Consider the following 16,917-nt stretch of genomic DNA (forward strand, 5'->3'; position numbering starts at 1 on the left):
ACCTTGTAAGCAAAACAGATGTCTCAGAAATCAATTTTCTCTCTAGCGAATCACTTAAAATCATTCATTTATTGATTAGGTGGTGTCCCTTTAAGAGCCATGATGGCGGCCATATTGGTTTCTACCTTTGCCTACTGTCGCATGGCCAAACTCTTGCCCTCTTTGTTCACAGGTTGCAGAACGAGAACAAAACCCAGCAAATCTTTGACGAAGTCTCCAAAACTCTTCGTCAGTATCCGGTGAACTTCCAAGGAGCTCGAATATTGGACGGCGAGGAGGAAGGCTCGTTAGGGTGGGTCACGGTCAACTACCTCCTGGGAACCTTCGTACAGGTAGGTAGTCAAATCTACCCCCTTCCCATGGAGTCATGAAGATCCTATCTGCTGACCCGGTTGTCTATTCCTCTTCGAACTAGTATTCCTATATACAAAGCTGGATGCATCCCAAACAAGCTCAGATGTTCGGTGCCATGGACCTAGGAGGCGCCTCCACCCAAATGACTTTCCAACCTGCGGGGGCCATTGAAAACAAAAGCACAGAGATGACCTTCAGACTCTACGGCTATGACTACACCATCTACACCCATAGCTACCTCTGCTACGGCCAGGACCAGGCGCTGAAGAGTATGCTGGTGCAACTCCTGGAGGTAACCTTTTCAGACGAGTTCCACTCACTTCCATTTTTTTTTGCGCCCACCGTCCACCTATGGCATAGGTACAATAAGATTCTGGCTTTCGTGGTTAGGATAGGCCATTGATATCAGGTCGTGAGGGTCTGACCCTTAGCACCACTGCTGGTCAGGTCTTTGAGGGGGCTTCGGTGCTGAGGAACAGCGCCATACATTATTTAGTGGCTGTAAGAGGTACTACACATATCTCAGAGTTGCCGTACCACACACAACCACTACAAAATGTTTGGCGCTGTGCCTGGTAGACAATGAAGAGACCACAGCTGGTTGACGGAGGTACTGAACGTCAGACCCCTCGCCACAGAGTCGCACCCTTCAGGTATGTTGGGAGACCGCGCTGCAAGTTCTCGTCTTCAAATGCAAGGTGTGAATAGGACTGAATAAAATTCTCACATGCAGTAAAATGCTGAATCCGTGCCAGGCCATGCGGCACAACATTTCATGGCATGTGCTGCTTTTATAACTGGTGCACATTGATCCAGAAATCCTTGTTGTGTTGCAAGCCGTAGATAAAAGCAGAACTATTATAGCTGCTTGACCTCCCCTGCCATGGTGGTGTGCCTGCTACACAAGGAAAAGGCTGCAGCGCTCGCCCGATTACCGCAACCACTTTAATCAGCTGATCGTAGGGGGGTGCCAAGACTCGGGCCCCTACTAATCTAATGTGGATGGCCTGTCCTAACCCATACTTGGAGTGACTACTTTCATAACCCTCAAAAGAGCCACCACCACCCCAGAGACAGTAGGTGATGATTAGGGTTCGGCAAATTAGATAGTAATTTATGTGAATAAACAAAGTGAGACATAGATATTTGCTGGAACTTCAGAAAGACCTCAGCAGAGGCCATACATTTTACAGAAGGACGAAGTTTTTAAAAGAATGGGGTTCAGATACAGTGATCCAAACCCGATTCGCTCAAGCCTAGCGATGATACAACACACAGAATGGAAATCGTATTCTATATACCAGCGTCAGAGGACATTACAGGCAGGAGGTATAGGAGTAAAGGACTACAACTCCTGACATGTCCAGGCTGTTATTTTGTGATATCAGAGAACATTTCAGAGAGTTATTAGTAGAGGAGAGGACTACAACTCCCAAGTTTTCTCGGGCTCACCATGTCTCCAGTGCTGAAATCTGCCTTCACTGCAATGATCACATGATGGTGACATCATCACAGTCCTTACCACTTCTCCTCTCCACTGCTGACCTTCAGCCCATCCTGCACTGATGACATGACAGTGACATCATCACAGTCCTTACCACTTCTCCTCTCCACTGCTGAACTCAGGGCCCTCCTGCACTGATCACATGATGGTGACCTCATCACAGGTCCTTACCACTTCTCCTCTCCACTGCTGAACTCAGGGCCCTCCTGCACTGATCACATGATGGTGACATCATCACAGGTCCTTACCACTTCTCCTCTCCACTGCTGAACTCAGGGCTCTCCTGCACTGATCACATGATGGTGACATCATCACAGGTCCTTACCACTTCTCCTCTCCACTGCTGAACTCAGGGCCCTCCTGCACTGATCACATGACAGTGACATCATCACAGGTCCTTACCACTTCTCCTCTCCACTGCTAACTTACAGCTGGACTGCACTGATTCCCTTACGTCCTAACCAGTGGCACAGATGGGGTATTCTGCCCCTGTGGACTGGTTAGGACAGGTGGAAGTTTTAATTAAATTAAACAAACACATACACACACCCTCCCCCAATAAAGAGGGGGCGTGATCCCCAGGCCCTTGTGTTTTTTTCTGTCCTTTGGACAGCTAGGCCGGGTGGTCCCCTCCTCCGTTTCAGCGGAGGAGGTTGTTGTAGCTTGGCCGGGTCGAATCGTTTGATTCGAACCCTGTCTATGTTGGGGCCGTAGGTCGGGCACTCACCAGTTGCTGTGCTCCGGCGTCGGCTCTTCCCCATGCGGCTGTAGCGGCGTCCCGCATGTTTTGCTGGGCGCCACCATCTTGGGGAAGTGATGTCATGTGACGTCACTTCCCTCCTCCGCCCTGCCGATAGCAGGCCGTGTTCAACAGTCTTTCATGGATTAATGCGGGGCATTTTTTCATTTTTTTTAGCTTTGGGGCAAGTTGCCCTACAATTTCCTCCTAAAGAGTCCTGTAGAGGGAAAATTTATTTAGTTTTCTTTATAAAGTTAACCCCGCCCCTTCCGGGGCGGAGCTTGTTTGTTTTGCGCCAAACAGGGCTATTTAAAGCTGATGTTGCACCAAGCTCAGTCTCCTGGAGCGCAGATTGTATCTGTTTAACCATGAGACTTTGTGTGATTACTTGCAAGTTCTGCTTTCTTGCAAGTTCTTGTGTGTTGCGATTTGCAATTCAAACCTTAGGATCTTCTGGGTAAAGATCCTGGAGCTTGCTGTTAATTGTCCTTTTTTCCTCTGAATTTTACGGTTTATTCCCTTCTCTTGTATTGCAGCCATGTCTTCTACCGGAGACGGTGACCGGGAGCCCACCAGAAAAAGTTCTGGCAAGAGGCGTCATCTGCAGTGCCATGATTGCCAGATTGTGCTGGAAGACAGCTACGCTTTTTCCAGATGCCCACCCTATAGGGCCAAAGCACTCCCCCAGCAGGAACCGACAGTCCATGACGTCGTCGACTGGGTGAAGGGCTACATGGAAACCAACATTAGTCAAATGAACACTTCTATAGAGGAATTGAAACATGCCTTTGTCTCCAAACGCCGACGTCCTTCCTCTCCTCATCGGGCGATGGAAGTGTCGTGGGCTCAGGATGTAAGAGAGGGATCGGCCTCTTCCTCCTCTGAGGACGAGGATGGGTTTGCTTATTTTTTCCCTCCTGAAAAGGCCCAGCGGCTGCTAAGATCCATCCGGTCGGGGGACCAGGACGTTGATCCGGGGGAAGCCTCATCTTCTGCCTCTAAGGGGCCCAGGGCCTTTAAAGCGGATAGTTCCCTACTTTCAGTAATGAAGACTGAATGGAAAAAAACGGAGAAGGGTCCCGTATTGACCAAGAGATTCAAGGCGGTTTTTCCCTTAAAGGAGGATCAGGTATCATCGTGGGGCCTGTCCCAAAGGTGGACATGGCTATTTCAAAACTGTCAAGGAGGACTTTAATCCCATCGGACGACGGATCAAGCCTCCAAGATCCGATGGATCGTAAGGCGGATTGCGCCCTTAGGCGGGTTTATTCTTCGGCGTCTGCCTCTGCCTCTGCCTCAGTCGCTATTGCGTCATCAGAAGTGGCAAATTTTCTTAGATCAAGGTTCGCCCAGATACAGTCTGACCTGGACCAGTGGGTTTCCAGGGATGACATCTTGGCCTCCTGTAAGACGGCCAGTTTAGCCATCGACTTCTTGTGTGACGCTGCTCCACAACAATTGAAGTTGGCATCCAAGTCCATGGCGCTTTCAACAGCGGGCAGGTGTCCACTCTGGTTGAAGCCTTGGAAGGCTGATACTACCTCTAAGCATAACCTGTGTGCTATGGCTTATGAACCTGGCAAACTTTTTGGAGCAGAGCTAGACCAGATAATGGAGGGGCTGTCAGACAAGAAGGGCAAATCCCTTCCCCAGCAGTCCTTTCGTGGTCGGGGCAAGAGGTATGGTTCCAGGCCGAAACCTCAACCTAGAACCCAGAGAGATTGGGGTCCCTGTAGAGGAGGAAAATCCTCTAGGGGATCTAGACCCCCCAAGAAGTCCTCGACGCTCTGATTGCAGGCCTCTTCGAGGCTCTTGGTATTTAGCCGGTCTGACTGGATGTCCAATGCTCCCTGCTCCCCACATTCCCGTAGGCGGGCGCCTACAACATTTTCTAGATTTTTGGCAGGATCATATCCAGGACCAATGGGTCCTTCGCATCATTTCTCAACGTTACCTTGTGGACTTGAGCAGTCTGCCCGCGGACAAGTTCGTCCAGACAAGGTTACTTCCCTGCAGCAAGCAAAGAGTTCTAGAGAGCTATGTTCTAGAATATCTTCAGAAGGGGGCTCTAGAGGAGGTCCCCCCCCCAAGAGAGGGGAGCAGGTATCTATTCCCCAGTGTTTCTGGTACCCAAGAATACCGGAGGATATGAGGTACTTCAATCGTTTTATCAAACGAAAGAAATTCCGTATGGAAACTATCCAGTCAGTGACCAATCTTCTCGTGCCGGTTGATTTCCTGGCAACCTTGGACCTCAAGGATGCTTATCTCCATATTCCCATCCACCCTGGGTCCAGGAGATTCTTAAGGATCGTGGTACAGATCGGGGGGTCTTAAAACATTTCCAGTTTGTGGCCCTCCCGTTTGAGATTTCTTCAGCCTCACACACTTTTACCAAGGTGGTGGTGTCCGTGGTGGACGCTCTAAGGCTTCAGGGTCTGAGCATAGTTCCTTATCTAGACGATTGGCTCCTCAGAGCCCCTTCCCTAGTGATCCTGTCCCAACACATTCAACAGGCTGTCGCCTTCCTTCATCAGCTAGGATGGATAATCAACTGGGACAAGTCCCAACTTCTGCCAGCCACCTCGGTAAGGTTCCTGGGGTTCGTGGTGGATTCAGTAAAGATGACTATTCATCTCACTCCCGAGAGAAGGCTATCCGTTCAACTAACAGCCCGTTCTCTCTCAGTACCACGAGAGGTAACAATTGAAACATTGATGAAGATGTTGGGACTAATGTCATCAACCGCAGAGGCGGTTCCTTGGGCATTATGACATTTGCGTCCGCTTCAGTCGGAGGTACTAGCCAAGTGGAATCACAGTCCGGGGGGGACTCAATTCCGTGCACTCCCTGTCTTACCATGCCCGATCCTCTCTAAGATGGTGGTCTCACCTCGAGGACGGAAAGTCCTTGATCCAGCCCTCTTGAATCATACTTACTTCAGATGCATCCCTAATAGGCTGGGGAGCTCATTTTCTGGACAAGACAGTCCAAGGAACTTGGACACCACAGGAGAAATCATTGTCATTGAATCTCCTGGAGATCAGAGCGATCAGACTAGCTCTTTTTCATTTTGCTCCCTTCATTCGAGGGAAAGCAGTGAAGGTACAGTCAGACAGCATGACCGCTGTGCTGTATATCAACAAGCAGGGAGGCACGAGGTCACAAAGTCTCCTGAGAGAGATAGGGGTGATATTGGATCGGGCAGAACTGAACCTCACCCACTTATCAGCCGTTCACATTTGCAGAGTTCACAATGTGATCGCGGATCGCCTGAGCCGAGGTCTTCCAACCGGAGAATGGTCACTTCATCCAGAGGTCTTCAAGGAGATAACGCTCAGGTGGGGCATGCCAGAGATCGATCTCATGGCAACGAGGTTCAACAACAAGGTGGAGAGGTATTTCTCCCTTTACAGGGAGGACAACCTGGTGGCAATAGATGCACTGTCAATCCCATGGAGGTTCAGGCTGGCCTACATCTTCCCTCCTATTTCCTTGATACCAAGGGTCCTGATGAAAATCAGGCAGGACCAAGCGTCAGTCATCGCCATCATTCCATACTGGCCAAAGAGAGCTTGATTTACCCAACTCTTCCAGATGGGTCAGAGTAAATTTTGGAGGCTTCCCCCAGAGAGAGTACTGGTGTCGGGGGACACTCAGATCTCCTCAAATCTTCAAATGTTCAACCTGATGGCCTGGAGGTTGATCAGTCCCTTTCAAAGATAGAAGGGCTTTCGGGGTCTGTCTTGAAAACCTTAGAGCACTCCAGATCGGAAGCTACTAATAAGTCCTACTCAAGAATTTGGAGGATTTTTTCATCATGGTGTTCTATGCGTCAGCAGTCATCCACTAAAGCTTCCATTCTGGCAATTCTTCAGTTTTTGCAAGATGGTCTGGACAAGGGGCTGTCCCCTTCTACCCTCAAAGTGCAGGTTTCAGCAATTTTAGCCTGTCTCAAAAGGTCTATTTCTCAAGAGCCCCTTATTAAGAGGTTCCTGAAGGGAGCTTCAAGATTAAAGCCTACAGTGATTAGACCGTTCCCTGTTTAGGATTTATCGGTCGTGCTCAGGGGGTTATCATCTCCCCCCTTTGAGCCCCTAGAGGAGGTGGAATTTAAGTTCCTTACCTGGAAGATCACCTTTTTGTTGGCCATTACCTCTGCAAAGTGAGTTGGGGAACTCCAAGCTTTTTCCGCGTTTGAACCTTATACTAGGTTCCTCCAAGACCAGGAACTACTTAGATTTCTGCCTACCTTTATTCCAAAGGTGCCTTCTTTTGACAACATTACCCAGGTGATTTCCCTGCCGACTTAGGCTCCACCCCCCTCCTCTGAGGAAAGAGGGCTTCATACCCTCGACATTTTGAGATGTCTTAGGATTTACCTGGAATGCTCCAAGGTATTTAGGAGAGATAAAAACCTCCTTATCCTCTTTTCCGGTACCCACAAGAGGGGGAAAGCCTCTAAGCCCTCCATCAGTCGATGGATTAAAGAGGCAATTCGGGAGTCCTATATGTCTCAGAACTCGGAGCCTCCTGAGTTTATAAGGGCCCACTCCACTCGGGCAGTGGCCACTTCATTTGCAGAGAGAAGCTCGATTCCATTGGATGTGATCTGTAAGTCGGCTTCTTGGAGTTCTCACTTCACCTTTATCTTACACTATAGAGTGGATTCTAGAATTCATAGCTATTCTTCATTTGGCCGGACAGTATTAGCTTCCGCCAGGCATGAGGACCCTCCCATGGGGGTTTCTTCTTGCTAAATCCCCATCTGTGCCACTGGTTAGGACGTAAGGGAATCGTTAATTTCTAACGATAATTTGTTTTCCCTTAGGGCTCTTTCACACTTGCGTTCTTTTCTTCCGGCATAGAGTTCCGTCGTTGGGGCTCTATGCCGGAAGAATCCTGATCAGGATTATCCCCATGCATTCTGAATGGAGAGAAATCCGTTCAGGATGCATCAGGATGTCTTCAGTTCAGGACCGAAACGTTTTTTGGCCAGAGAAAATACCGCAGCATGCTGCGCTTTTTGCTCCGGTTAAAAATCCTGAACACTTGCCGCAAGGCCGGATCCGGAATTAATGCTCATTGAAAGGCATTAATCTGGATCCGTCCTTAAGCTAAATGTCGTTTCGGCGCATTACCGGGTCCGACGTTTAGCTTTTTCTGAATGGTTACCATGGCTGCCGGGACGCTAAAGTCCTGGCAGCCATGGTAAAGTGTAGCGGGGAGCGGGGGAGCAGCATACTTGCCGTCCGTGCGGCTCCCGGGGCGCTTCAGAGTGACCTAAGGGCGCCCCACGCGCATGGATGATGTGATCGCATGGACACGTCATCCATGCGCATGGGGCGCTCTGACGTCATTCTGGAGCGCCCCAGGAGCCGCACGGACGGTAAGTATACTGCTCCCCCGCTCCCCACTACTACTATGGCAACCAGGACTTTAATAGCGTCCTAACTGCCATAGTAATACTGAACGCATTTTGAAGACTGATCCGTCTTCAAATGCTTTCAGTTCACTTGCGTTTTTCCGGATCCAGCATGTAATTCCGGCAAATGGAGTACACGCCGGATCCGGACAACGCAAGTGTGAAAGAGCCCTAAGTCCTAACAGTGGCACACAAATATCCCCCCATTAGTTATACTTTAAAGTTGTTGTTTTTTCTACTTGTAACTACACAAGGGCCTGGGGGTCACACCCCCTCTTTATTGGGGGAGGGAGGGTGTGTGTATGTGTTTGTTTAATTTCATTAAAACTTCCACCTATCCTAACCAGTCCACAGGTGCAGAATACCCCATCTGTGCCACTGTTAGGACTAAGGGAAAACTAATTATAGTTCCTTACCACTTCTCCTCTCCACTGCTGAGCACTGGCCAATCCTGCACTGATCACATGATGGTGACATCATCACAGGTCCTTATCACTTCTCCTCTCCACTGCTGAACTCAGGGCCCTTCTGCACTGATCACATGATGGTGACATCATCACAGGTCCTTAACACTTCTCCTCTCCACTGCTGAACTCAGGGCCCTCCTGCACTGATCACATGATGGTGACATCATCACAGGTCCTTAACACTTCTCCTCTCCACTGCTGAACTCAGGGCCCTCCTGCACTGATCACATGACATAATCACAGGTCCTTCAGCTGTTGCACTGTAGAAGATTACAGTGGCCCTTAGGTTCTGGAAAGAGGGCATGTACAGGAAATAAAGGACAAATAGTCACCCATACTTCTCATTGTTAAAGTTGGTAAAATCGGTGGCACCACTGGCATTAAAGGCGTACACACCCCTTAATTTTGTTATGTTCTTCAATTATCCTCATGATGATGATACAAGGCTAAACCCCTTCTGTGTTCTCTTTAGAAAAATGGCTCAGGTAACGTCCAGCACCCTTGTTATCCTAAAGGTTACTCCGCCAATGTCTCTCTGTCTTCAGTCTACAATAGTCCCTGTGTCCAAACTTCCCCGGGCAATATGGAGGCCACTGTCACCGTGCAGGGAATCGGCGACGCTTACGAGTGTCAGCTCCTGGTCAGAAAGATCTTTTCACCCTGCACAGATTTATCCTGTTCCTTTAATGGAGTCTACCAGCCCCCGGTGTACGGGCAGTTCTATGTGAGTACGACCCGCAACCTCCTGGTAAAAACCCAATGATCCCCGATGGCAGTGCTGATAATACCGCTATGTCCGCTCCTCTCGTTGCAGGCCTTCTCTGCCTTTTACTACACCTTCAACTTCCTCAATCTGACACGTGGAGAGTCCCTGAGCGTGGCCAACAGCACTGTCTGGCAGTACTGCTCCCGGGAGTGGACAGAGGTACGGAAAACTGGGTTATGATACAGGATCAGGCATCTCAGCGGACAGTATCACACATGATGGGATTAGATACACCATCTCTATAGACCAGGGATCAGCAACCTCCAGCAGTGGTGAAACTACGACTCCCAGCATGCACACTTGCTTGGTTGTTCTCAGAGCTTCCATAGAAGTGAATGGAGCATGCTGGGAGTTGTAGCTTCACAACAGCTGGAGTATCAGAGGTTGCTGATCGCTGCTATAGACCGTGTCACACATGAAGGCTTAGATACACCAACATAGCAGACATTATCATAGGCTCAGCAGACAGTATCAAAAATGGTAGGCTTAGATACACCTGCACTGTAGACTATCACACACAATGGGATTAGATACACCAGCTCTTTTGATAGGATCTCCCATCATGGGCTTAGATGCACCATTTATGTAGACAGGATCACACATAATAGGCTTGGATACACTGGTTATTTAGACCGTATGATGGGCTTAGATACACTCGCTTTTTAGTCAGGATCATACATGATGGGCTTAGATACATCAGTTCTGTAGAGTATCACACAAGAAAGGCTTAGATATAATGGCTTAATGTACAGCATTATATGATAAGTTTAGATACAGTAGGTCAGCTGACAGTATCACACATGAAAGGCTCAGATACACTGGTTCTTTAGACAGCATCACAAGAGATGGGCTGTAGATACATTGGTTCTGTAGATGATAAGCTTGGATACAGCAGACAGTATTAGACATGATAGGCTAAGGCTTCTGTTACACTAGCGTTTTTGCCGGATCCGGCAGGGTTCAGCAAAAACGCTTCCGTTACTGATAATACAACCATCTGCCTCCGTTATAAACGGATCCGGTTGTATTATCTTTAACATTGCAGCATGCTGCTCTCCGGTATGAGAACGGAACGGAATGCATTCTGGAGCGCTCCGTTCTGTTCGGTTACGTTTTGGCCCCATTGACAATGAATCGGGACAAGACGGAAGCATTTTTTTCCGGTATTGAGACCCTATGACGGATCTCAATACCGGAAAATATTAACGCTAGTGTAAAAGCAGCCTTAGATACACAGCTCAGCAGACAGTATCACACAGTATAGGATTAGATACACAGCTCAGCAGACAGTATCACACAGGAGAGGATTAGATACACAGCTCAGCAGGCAGTATCACACAGGATAGGATTAGATACACAGCTCAGCAGACAGTATCACACAGGATAGGATTAGATACACGGCTCAGCAGACAGTATCACACAGGATAGGATTAGATACACAGCTCAGCAGACAGTATCACACAGTATAGGATTAGATACACAGCTCAGCAGACAGTATCACACAGGATAGGATTAGATACACAGCTCAGCAGGCGGTATCACACAGGAGAGGATTAGATACACAGCTCAGCAGTCAGTATCACACAGGATAGGATTAGATACACAGCTCAGCAGACAGTATCACACAGGATAGGATTAGATACACAGCTCAGCAGACAGTATCACACAGGATAGGATTAGATACACAGCTCAGCAGACAGTATCACACAGGAGAGGATTAGATACACAGCTCAGCAGACAGTATCACACAGGATAGGATTAGATACACAGCTCAGGCAGAAGTATCACACAGGATAGGATTAGATACACAGCTCAGCAGAAAGTATCACACAGTATAGGATTAGATACACAGCTCAGTAGACAGTATCACACAGGATAGGATTAGATACACAGCTCAGCAGGCGGTATCACACAGGATAGGATTAGATACACAGCTCAGCAGACAGTATCACACAGGATAGGATTAGATACACAGCTCAGCAGAAAGTATCACACAGTATAGGATTAGATACACAGCTCAGTAGACAGTATCACACAGGATAGGATTAGATACACAGCTCAGCAGAAAGTATCACACAGGATAGGATTAGATACACAGCTCAGCAGACAGTATCACACAGGATAGGATTAGATACACAGCTCAGCAGAAAGTATCACACAGGATAGGATTAGATACACAGCTCAGCAGACAGTATCACACAGTATAGGATTAGATACACAGCTCAGCAGACAGTATCACACAGGATAGGATTAGATACACAGCTCAGCAGAGCGGTATCACACAGGAGAGGATTAGATACACAGCTCAGCAGTCAGTATCACACAGGATAGGATTAGATACACAGCTCAGCAGACAGTATCACACAGGAGAGGATTAGATACACAGCTCAGCAGGCAGTATCACACAGGATAGGATTAGATACACAGCTCAGCAGAAAGTATCACACAGGATAGGATTAGATACACAGCTCAGCAGAGCAAGTATCACACAGTATAGGATTAGATACACAGCTCAGTAGACAGTATCACACAGGATAGGATTAGATACACAGCTCAGCAGAAAGTATCACACAGGATAGGATTAGATACACAGCTCAGCAGACAGTATCACACAGGATAGGATTAGATACACAGCTCAGCAGACAGTATCACACAGGATAGGATTAGATACACAGCTCAGCAGAGAGTATCACACAGGATAGGATTAGATACACGGCTCAGCAGACAGTATCACACAGGATAGGATTAGATACACAGCTCAGCAGACAGTATCACACAGGATAGGATTAGATACACAGCTCAGCAGACAGTATCACACAGGGTAGGATTAGATACACAGCTCAGCAGAAAGTATCACACAGGATAGGATTAGATACACAGCTCAGCAGTCTGTATCACACAGGAGAGGATTAGATACACAGCTCAGCAGACAGTATCACACAGGATAGGATTAGATACACAGCTCAGCAGAAAGTATCACACAGTATAGGATTAGATACACAGCTCAGCAGACAGTATCACACAGGATAGGATTAGATACACAGCTCAGCAGACAGTATCACACAGGATAGGATTAGATACACAGCTCAGCAGACAGTATCACACAGGAGAGGATTAGATACACAGCTCAGCAGACAGTATCACACAGGATAGGATTAGATACACGGCTCAGCAGACAGTATCACACAGGATAGGATTAGATACACGGCTCAGCAGACAGTATCACACAGGATAGGATTAGATACACGGCTCAGCAGACAGGATCACACAGGATAGGATTAGATACACAGCTCAGCAGACAGGATCACACAGGATAGGATTAGATACACAGCTCAGCAGAGAGTATCACACAGGATAGGATTAGATACACGGCTCAGCAGACAGTATCACACAGGATAGGATTAGATACACAGCTCAGCAGAAAGTATCACAGGATAGGATTAGATACACAGCTCAGCAGACAGTATCACACAGGATAGGATTAGATACACAGCTCAGCAGAGAGTATCACACAGGATAGGATTAGATACACGGCTCAGCAGACAGTATCACACAGGATAGGATTAGATACACAGCTCAGCAGACTGTATCGCACAGGATAGGATTAGATACACGGCTCAGCAGGCAGTATCACACAGGATTAGATACACGGCTCAGCAGACAGTATCGCACAGGATAGGATTAGATACACAGCTCAGCAGACAGTATCGCACATGATAGGATTAGATACACAGCTCAGCAGGCAGTATCACACAGGATAGGATTAGATACACGGCTCAGCAGGCAGTATCACGCATTATTACACAGCAGCTTCCATACTAACATGGTGTCCTCCTGTTTTAGCTCAACGCCAGTTTCCCTGCAGAGAAGAAGCAGCGTCTGGTGGACTACTGCAGCTCGGCCATGTATATCCTCACGCTGCTCCTGGAAGGGTACAAGTTCAACAGTGAAACCTGGAGCAACATACATTTTGCTAAGCAGGTGTGTGCTGAGAAGATAGTCCTATCTGGCTGGTGATAAGGTATCTGTGAACCGTTATTATAACTAGAGATTAGCTAATTTCATATTTTGACATTCGTTCACACTTCGTTTACTGGTAAAAGGGTAATTGCGTTATGGATTCCGTTACCACGGACCATAACGCAATTCTATGACGAATGCCTTTAGATGCATTCCGTTATAATAGAAGTCTATGGGCTGCAAAACGGATCCATCCCGTTTCCATTGTGCAGGGGGAGTCCTCTCCTCTAAAGGCATTCCGTCATGGAATTGTGCTATGGTCCGTGGTAACGGAATCCATAACGCAATTCACCTTTTACCAGTAAACGAAGTGTGAACGAATGTCAAAATAGGAAATTCACTCATCTCTAATTATAACCTGCAGGTGAGGTCACACATGTATTATAACCTGCAGGTGAGGTCACACATGTATGATATCCTGCAGGTGAGGTCACACATGTATTATATCCTGCAGGTGAGGTCACACATGTATGATATCCTGCAGGTGAGGTCACACGTGTATTATAACCTGCAGGTGAGGTCACACATGTATTATATCCTGCAGGTGAGGTCACACATGTATGATATCCTGCAGGTGAGGTCACACGTGTATTATAACCTGCAGGTGAGGTCACACATGTATTATATCCTGCAGGTGAGGTCACACATGTATTATATCGTGCAGGTGAGGTCACACATGTATGATAATTTGTAGGTGAGGTCACACATGTATTATATCCTGCAGGTGAGGTCACACCTGTATTATATCCTGCAGGTGAGGTCACACATGTATTATATCCTGCAGGTGAGGTCACACCTGTATTATAGCCTGCGGGTGACATCACACATGTATTATATCCTGCAGGTGAGGTCACACATGTATTATAACCTGCAGGTGAGGTCACACGTGTATTATATCCTGCAGGTGAGGTCACACGTGTATTATATCCTGCAGGTGAGGTCACACATGTATTATATCCTGCAGGTGAGGTCACACATGTATTATAACCTGCAGGTGAGGTCACACGTGTATTATATCCTGCAGGTGAGGTCACACATGTATTATATCCTGCAGGTGAGGTCACACATGTATTATAACCTGCAGGTGAGGTCACACATGTATTATATCCTGCAGGTGAGGTCACACATGTATTATAACCTGCAGGTGAGGTCACACATGTATTATATCCTGCAGGTGAGGTCACACATGTATTATATCCTGCAGGTGAGGTCACACATGTATTATAACCTGCAGGTGAGGTCACACATGTATGATAACCTGCAGGTGAGGTCACACATGTATTATATCCTGCAGGTGAGGTCACACATGTATGATATCCTGCAGGTGAGGTCACACATGTATTATATCCTGCAGGTGAGGTCACACATGTATGATATCCTGCAGGTGAGGTCACACATGTATTATAAGCTGCAGGTGAGGTCACACGTGTATCATATCCTGCAGGTGAGGTCACACATGTATTATATCCTGCAGGTGAGGTCACACATGTATTATAACCTGCAGGTGAGGTCACACATGTATGATATCCTGCAGGTGAGGTCACACATGTTTGATAACCTGCAGGTGAGGTCACACATGTATGATATCCTGCAGGTGAGGTCACACATGTATGATATCCTGCAGGTGAGGTCACACATGTATGATATCCTGCAGGTGAGGTCACACATGTATCATATCCTGCAGGTGAGGTCACACCTGTATTATATCCTGCAGGTGAGGTCACACCTGTATTATAACCTGCGGGTGAGGTCACACCTGTATTATAGCCTGCGGGTGACATCACGCATGTATGATAACCTGCAGGTGAGGTCACACATGTATTATATCCTGCAGGTGAGGTCACACCTGTATTATATCCTGTAGGTGAGGTCACACATGTATTATATCCTGCAGGTGAGGTCACACCTGTATTATATCCTGCAGGTGAGGTCACACCTGTATTATAACCTGCGGGTGAGGTCACACCTGTATTATAGCCTGCGGGTGACATCACGCATGTATGATAACCTGCAGGTGAGGTCACACATGTATTATATCCTGCAGGTGAGGTCACACCTGTATTATATCCTGCAGGTGAGGTCACACCTGTATTATATCCTGCAGGTGAGGTCACACATGTATTATATCCTGCAGGTGAGGTCACACCTGTATTATAACCTGCGGGTGAGGTCACACATGTATTATATCCTGCAGGTGAGGTCACACCTGTATTATATCCTGCAGGTGAGGTCACACGTGTACGATAACCTGCAGGTGAGGTCACACGTGTATTATATCCTGCAGGTGAGGTCACACATGTATTATATCCTGCAGGTGAGGTCACACCTGTATTATATCCTGCAGGTGAGGTCACACGTGTACGATAACCTGCAGGTACTGTATATGTTCTGTGCTGCGTCCTGCACTGGGTAACAGCTCTTTCCTCCTTTCAGGCCGGCAATGCTGACGTCGGGTGGACTTTGGGATACATGCTAAATGTGACCAATATGATTCCCTCCGAGGAACCTTCTCTATGGAAGGCCCATGACTACAACGTGTGGGCGGCTGCAATATTCTTCATCGCGCTGAGCGTGATGGCGGGCCTGGTGGCTGCTCCGCTGCATTGCTTCTGCCGGAACGCTTGCGCAGATCAGGCAGGGTGGACATGAGACCACGGATGATGAACTGCGGCCATGACCCCAGAGACTGTACATTCAATACATAATTTATATGGCCTCCTACGGACACTGGGATAAACTTTTCACGTTCGCTCCGTTTTTATATATGGGAAATGGTCGTCCGGTTCAATATACTGTGTGTACAGGCATATATGGATGGATGCTTTTATCTGAACTGCAGTGGTAACATCTGTACTGTAGCCTCCAGAATGCTTGGCTGAACTGTAAATAGCAGCATGCACTTGGCTATAACATGTAATGCACTTAACATGACAGGGAGATATTGTATGACAGGTTTTCTGCAATAAAACAGGACGGTGATGTATGAGATGGGAATGTAATCGTTTATATCGTGCAATCGTATTCCAGTGAGAACACATCGGAGCACGGTTTTGTAATTGCATCTTCTGTCATTTATTGGGACGTGTACAAGAAAACGAAATTACGTTACCTTCTTGACTTGCAGTTCCACTTGTCACCACACTGTGAACAGGTCTTTTCTCCATTAACTTCTATACAACAGCGCCACCAACTGCTTTATTTTATTCTTTCATTTTTGCTAATTTTTTTAGACCAGGGATCAGCAACGTTCGGCACTCCAGCTGGGGTGAAACTACGCTTCCAGCATGCATACTTGCTTGGCTGTTCTTGGAACTCCCATAGAAATGAATGAAGCATGCTGGGAGTTGTAGTTTCACAGCAGCTGGATTGCCGGAGGTTGCTGACCCCTGTATTAGACAGTCGTTTAATGCTGCCTGCCATTGAATCGCATGAAACATGTGCCATTCCAGAATACCCGCAGTGAAGCTGAAAAAATAAGGTCGAACCAAATTTTCCAGAAAACGGTCTGTTCTTTACCTGTGGATGTAAGGAATGGTGGTAAATATCACCCCCTAGTGGCAGATCAATGTCATCCCAATTGCACTTTCATATATAGAAATGTCCTGTACACCCACTCACCCAGGACACATACAGTGCCTTGCA

The 16,917-nt window shown here is 47.4% G+C and overlaps 1 protein-coding gene across 1 annotated transcript in view; it reads left to right on the forward strand.

The window, feature by feature from the left end:
• The window catches only part of ENTPD8 (ectonucleoside triphosphate diphosphohydrolase 8), a 37,359-nt gene extending 21,098 nt beyond the window's left edge, over positions 1-16,261 (forward strand). Inside the window, exons 5-10 of the mRNA XM_044306041.1 lie at positions 173-332; positions 416-646; positions 8,962-9,213; positions 9,304-9,414; positions 13,099-13,236; positions 15,709-16,261. Of these exons, the coding sequence (XP_044161976.1) occupies positions 173-332; positions 416-646; positions 8,962-9,213; positions 9,304-9,414; positions 13,099-13,236; positions 15,709-15,924 (1,108 nt within the window). The 3' untranslated portion in view covers positions 15,925-16,261. The remainder of the gene's footprint in view (positions 1-172; positions 333-415; positions 647-8,961; positions 9,214-9,303; positions 9,415-13,098; positions 13,237-15,708) is intronic.
• The last annotated feature ends 656 nt before the right edge of the window (positions 16,262-16,917 follow it).

Source organism: Bufo gargarizans, chromosome 9 (genome assembly GCF_014858855.1).
Source record: "Bufo gargarizans isolate SCDJY-AF-19 chromosome 9, ASM1485885v1, whole genome shotgun sequence".
In the NCBI taxonomy this organism is placed as follows: Eukaryota; Metazoa; Chordata; class Amphibia; order Anura; family Bufonidae; genus Bufo; species Bufo gargarizans.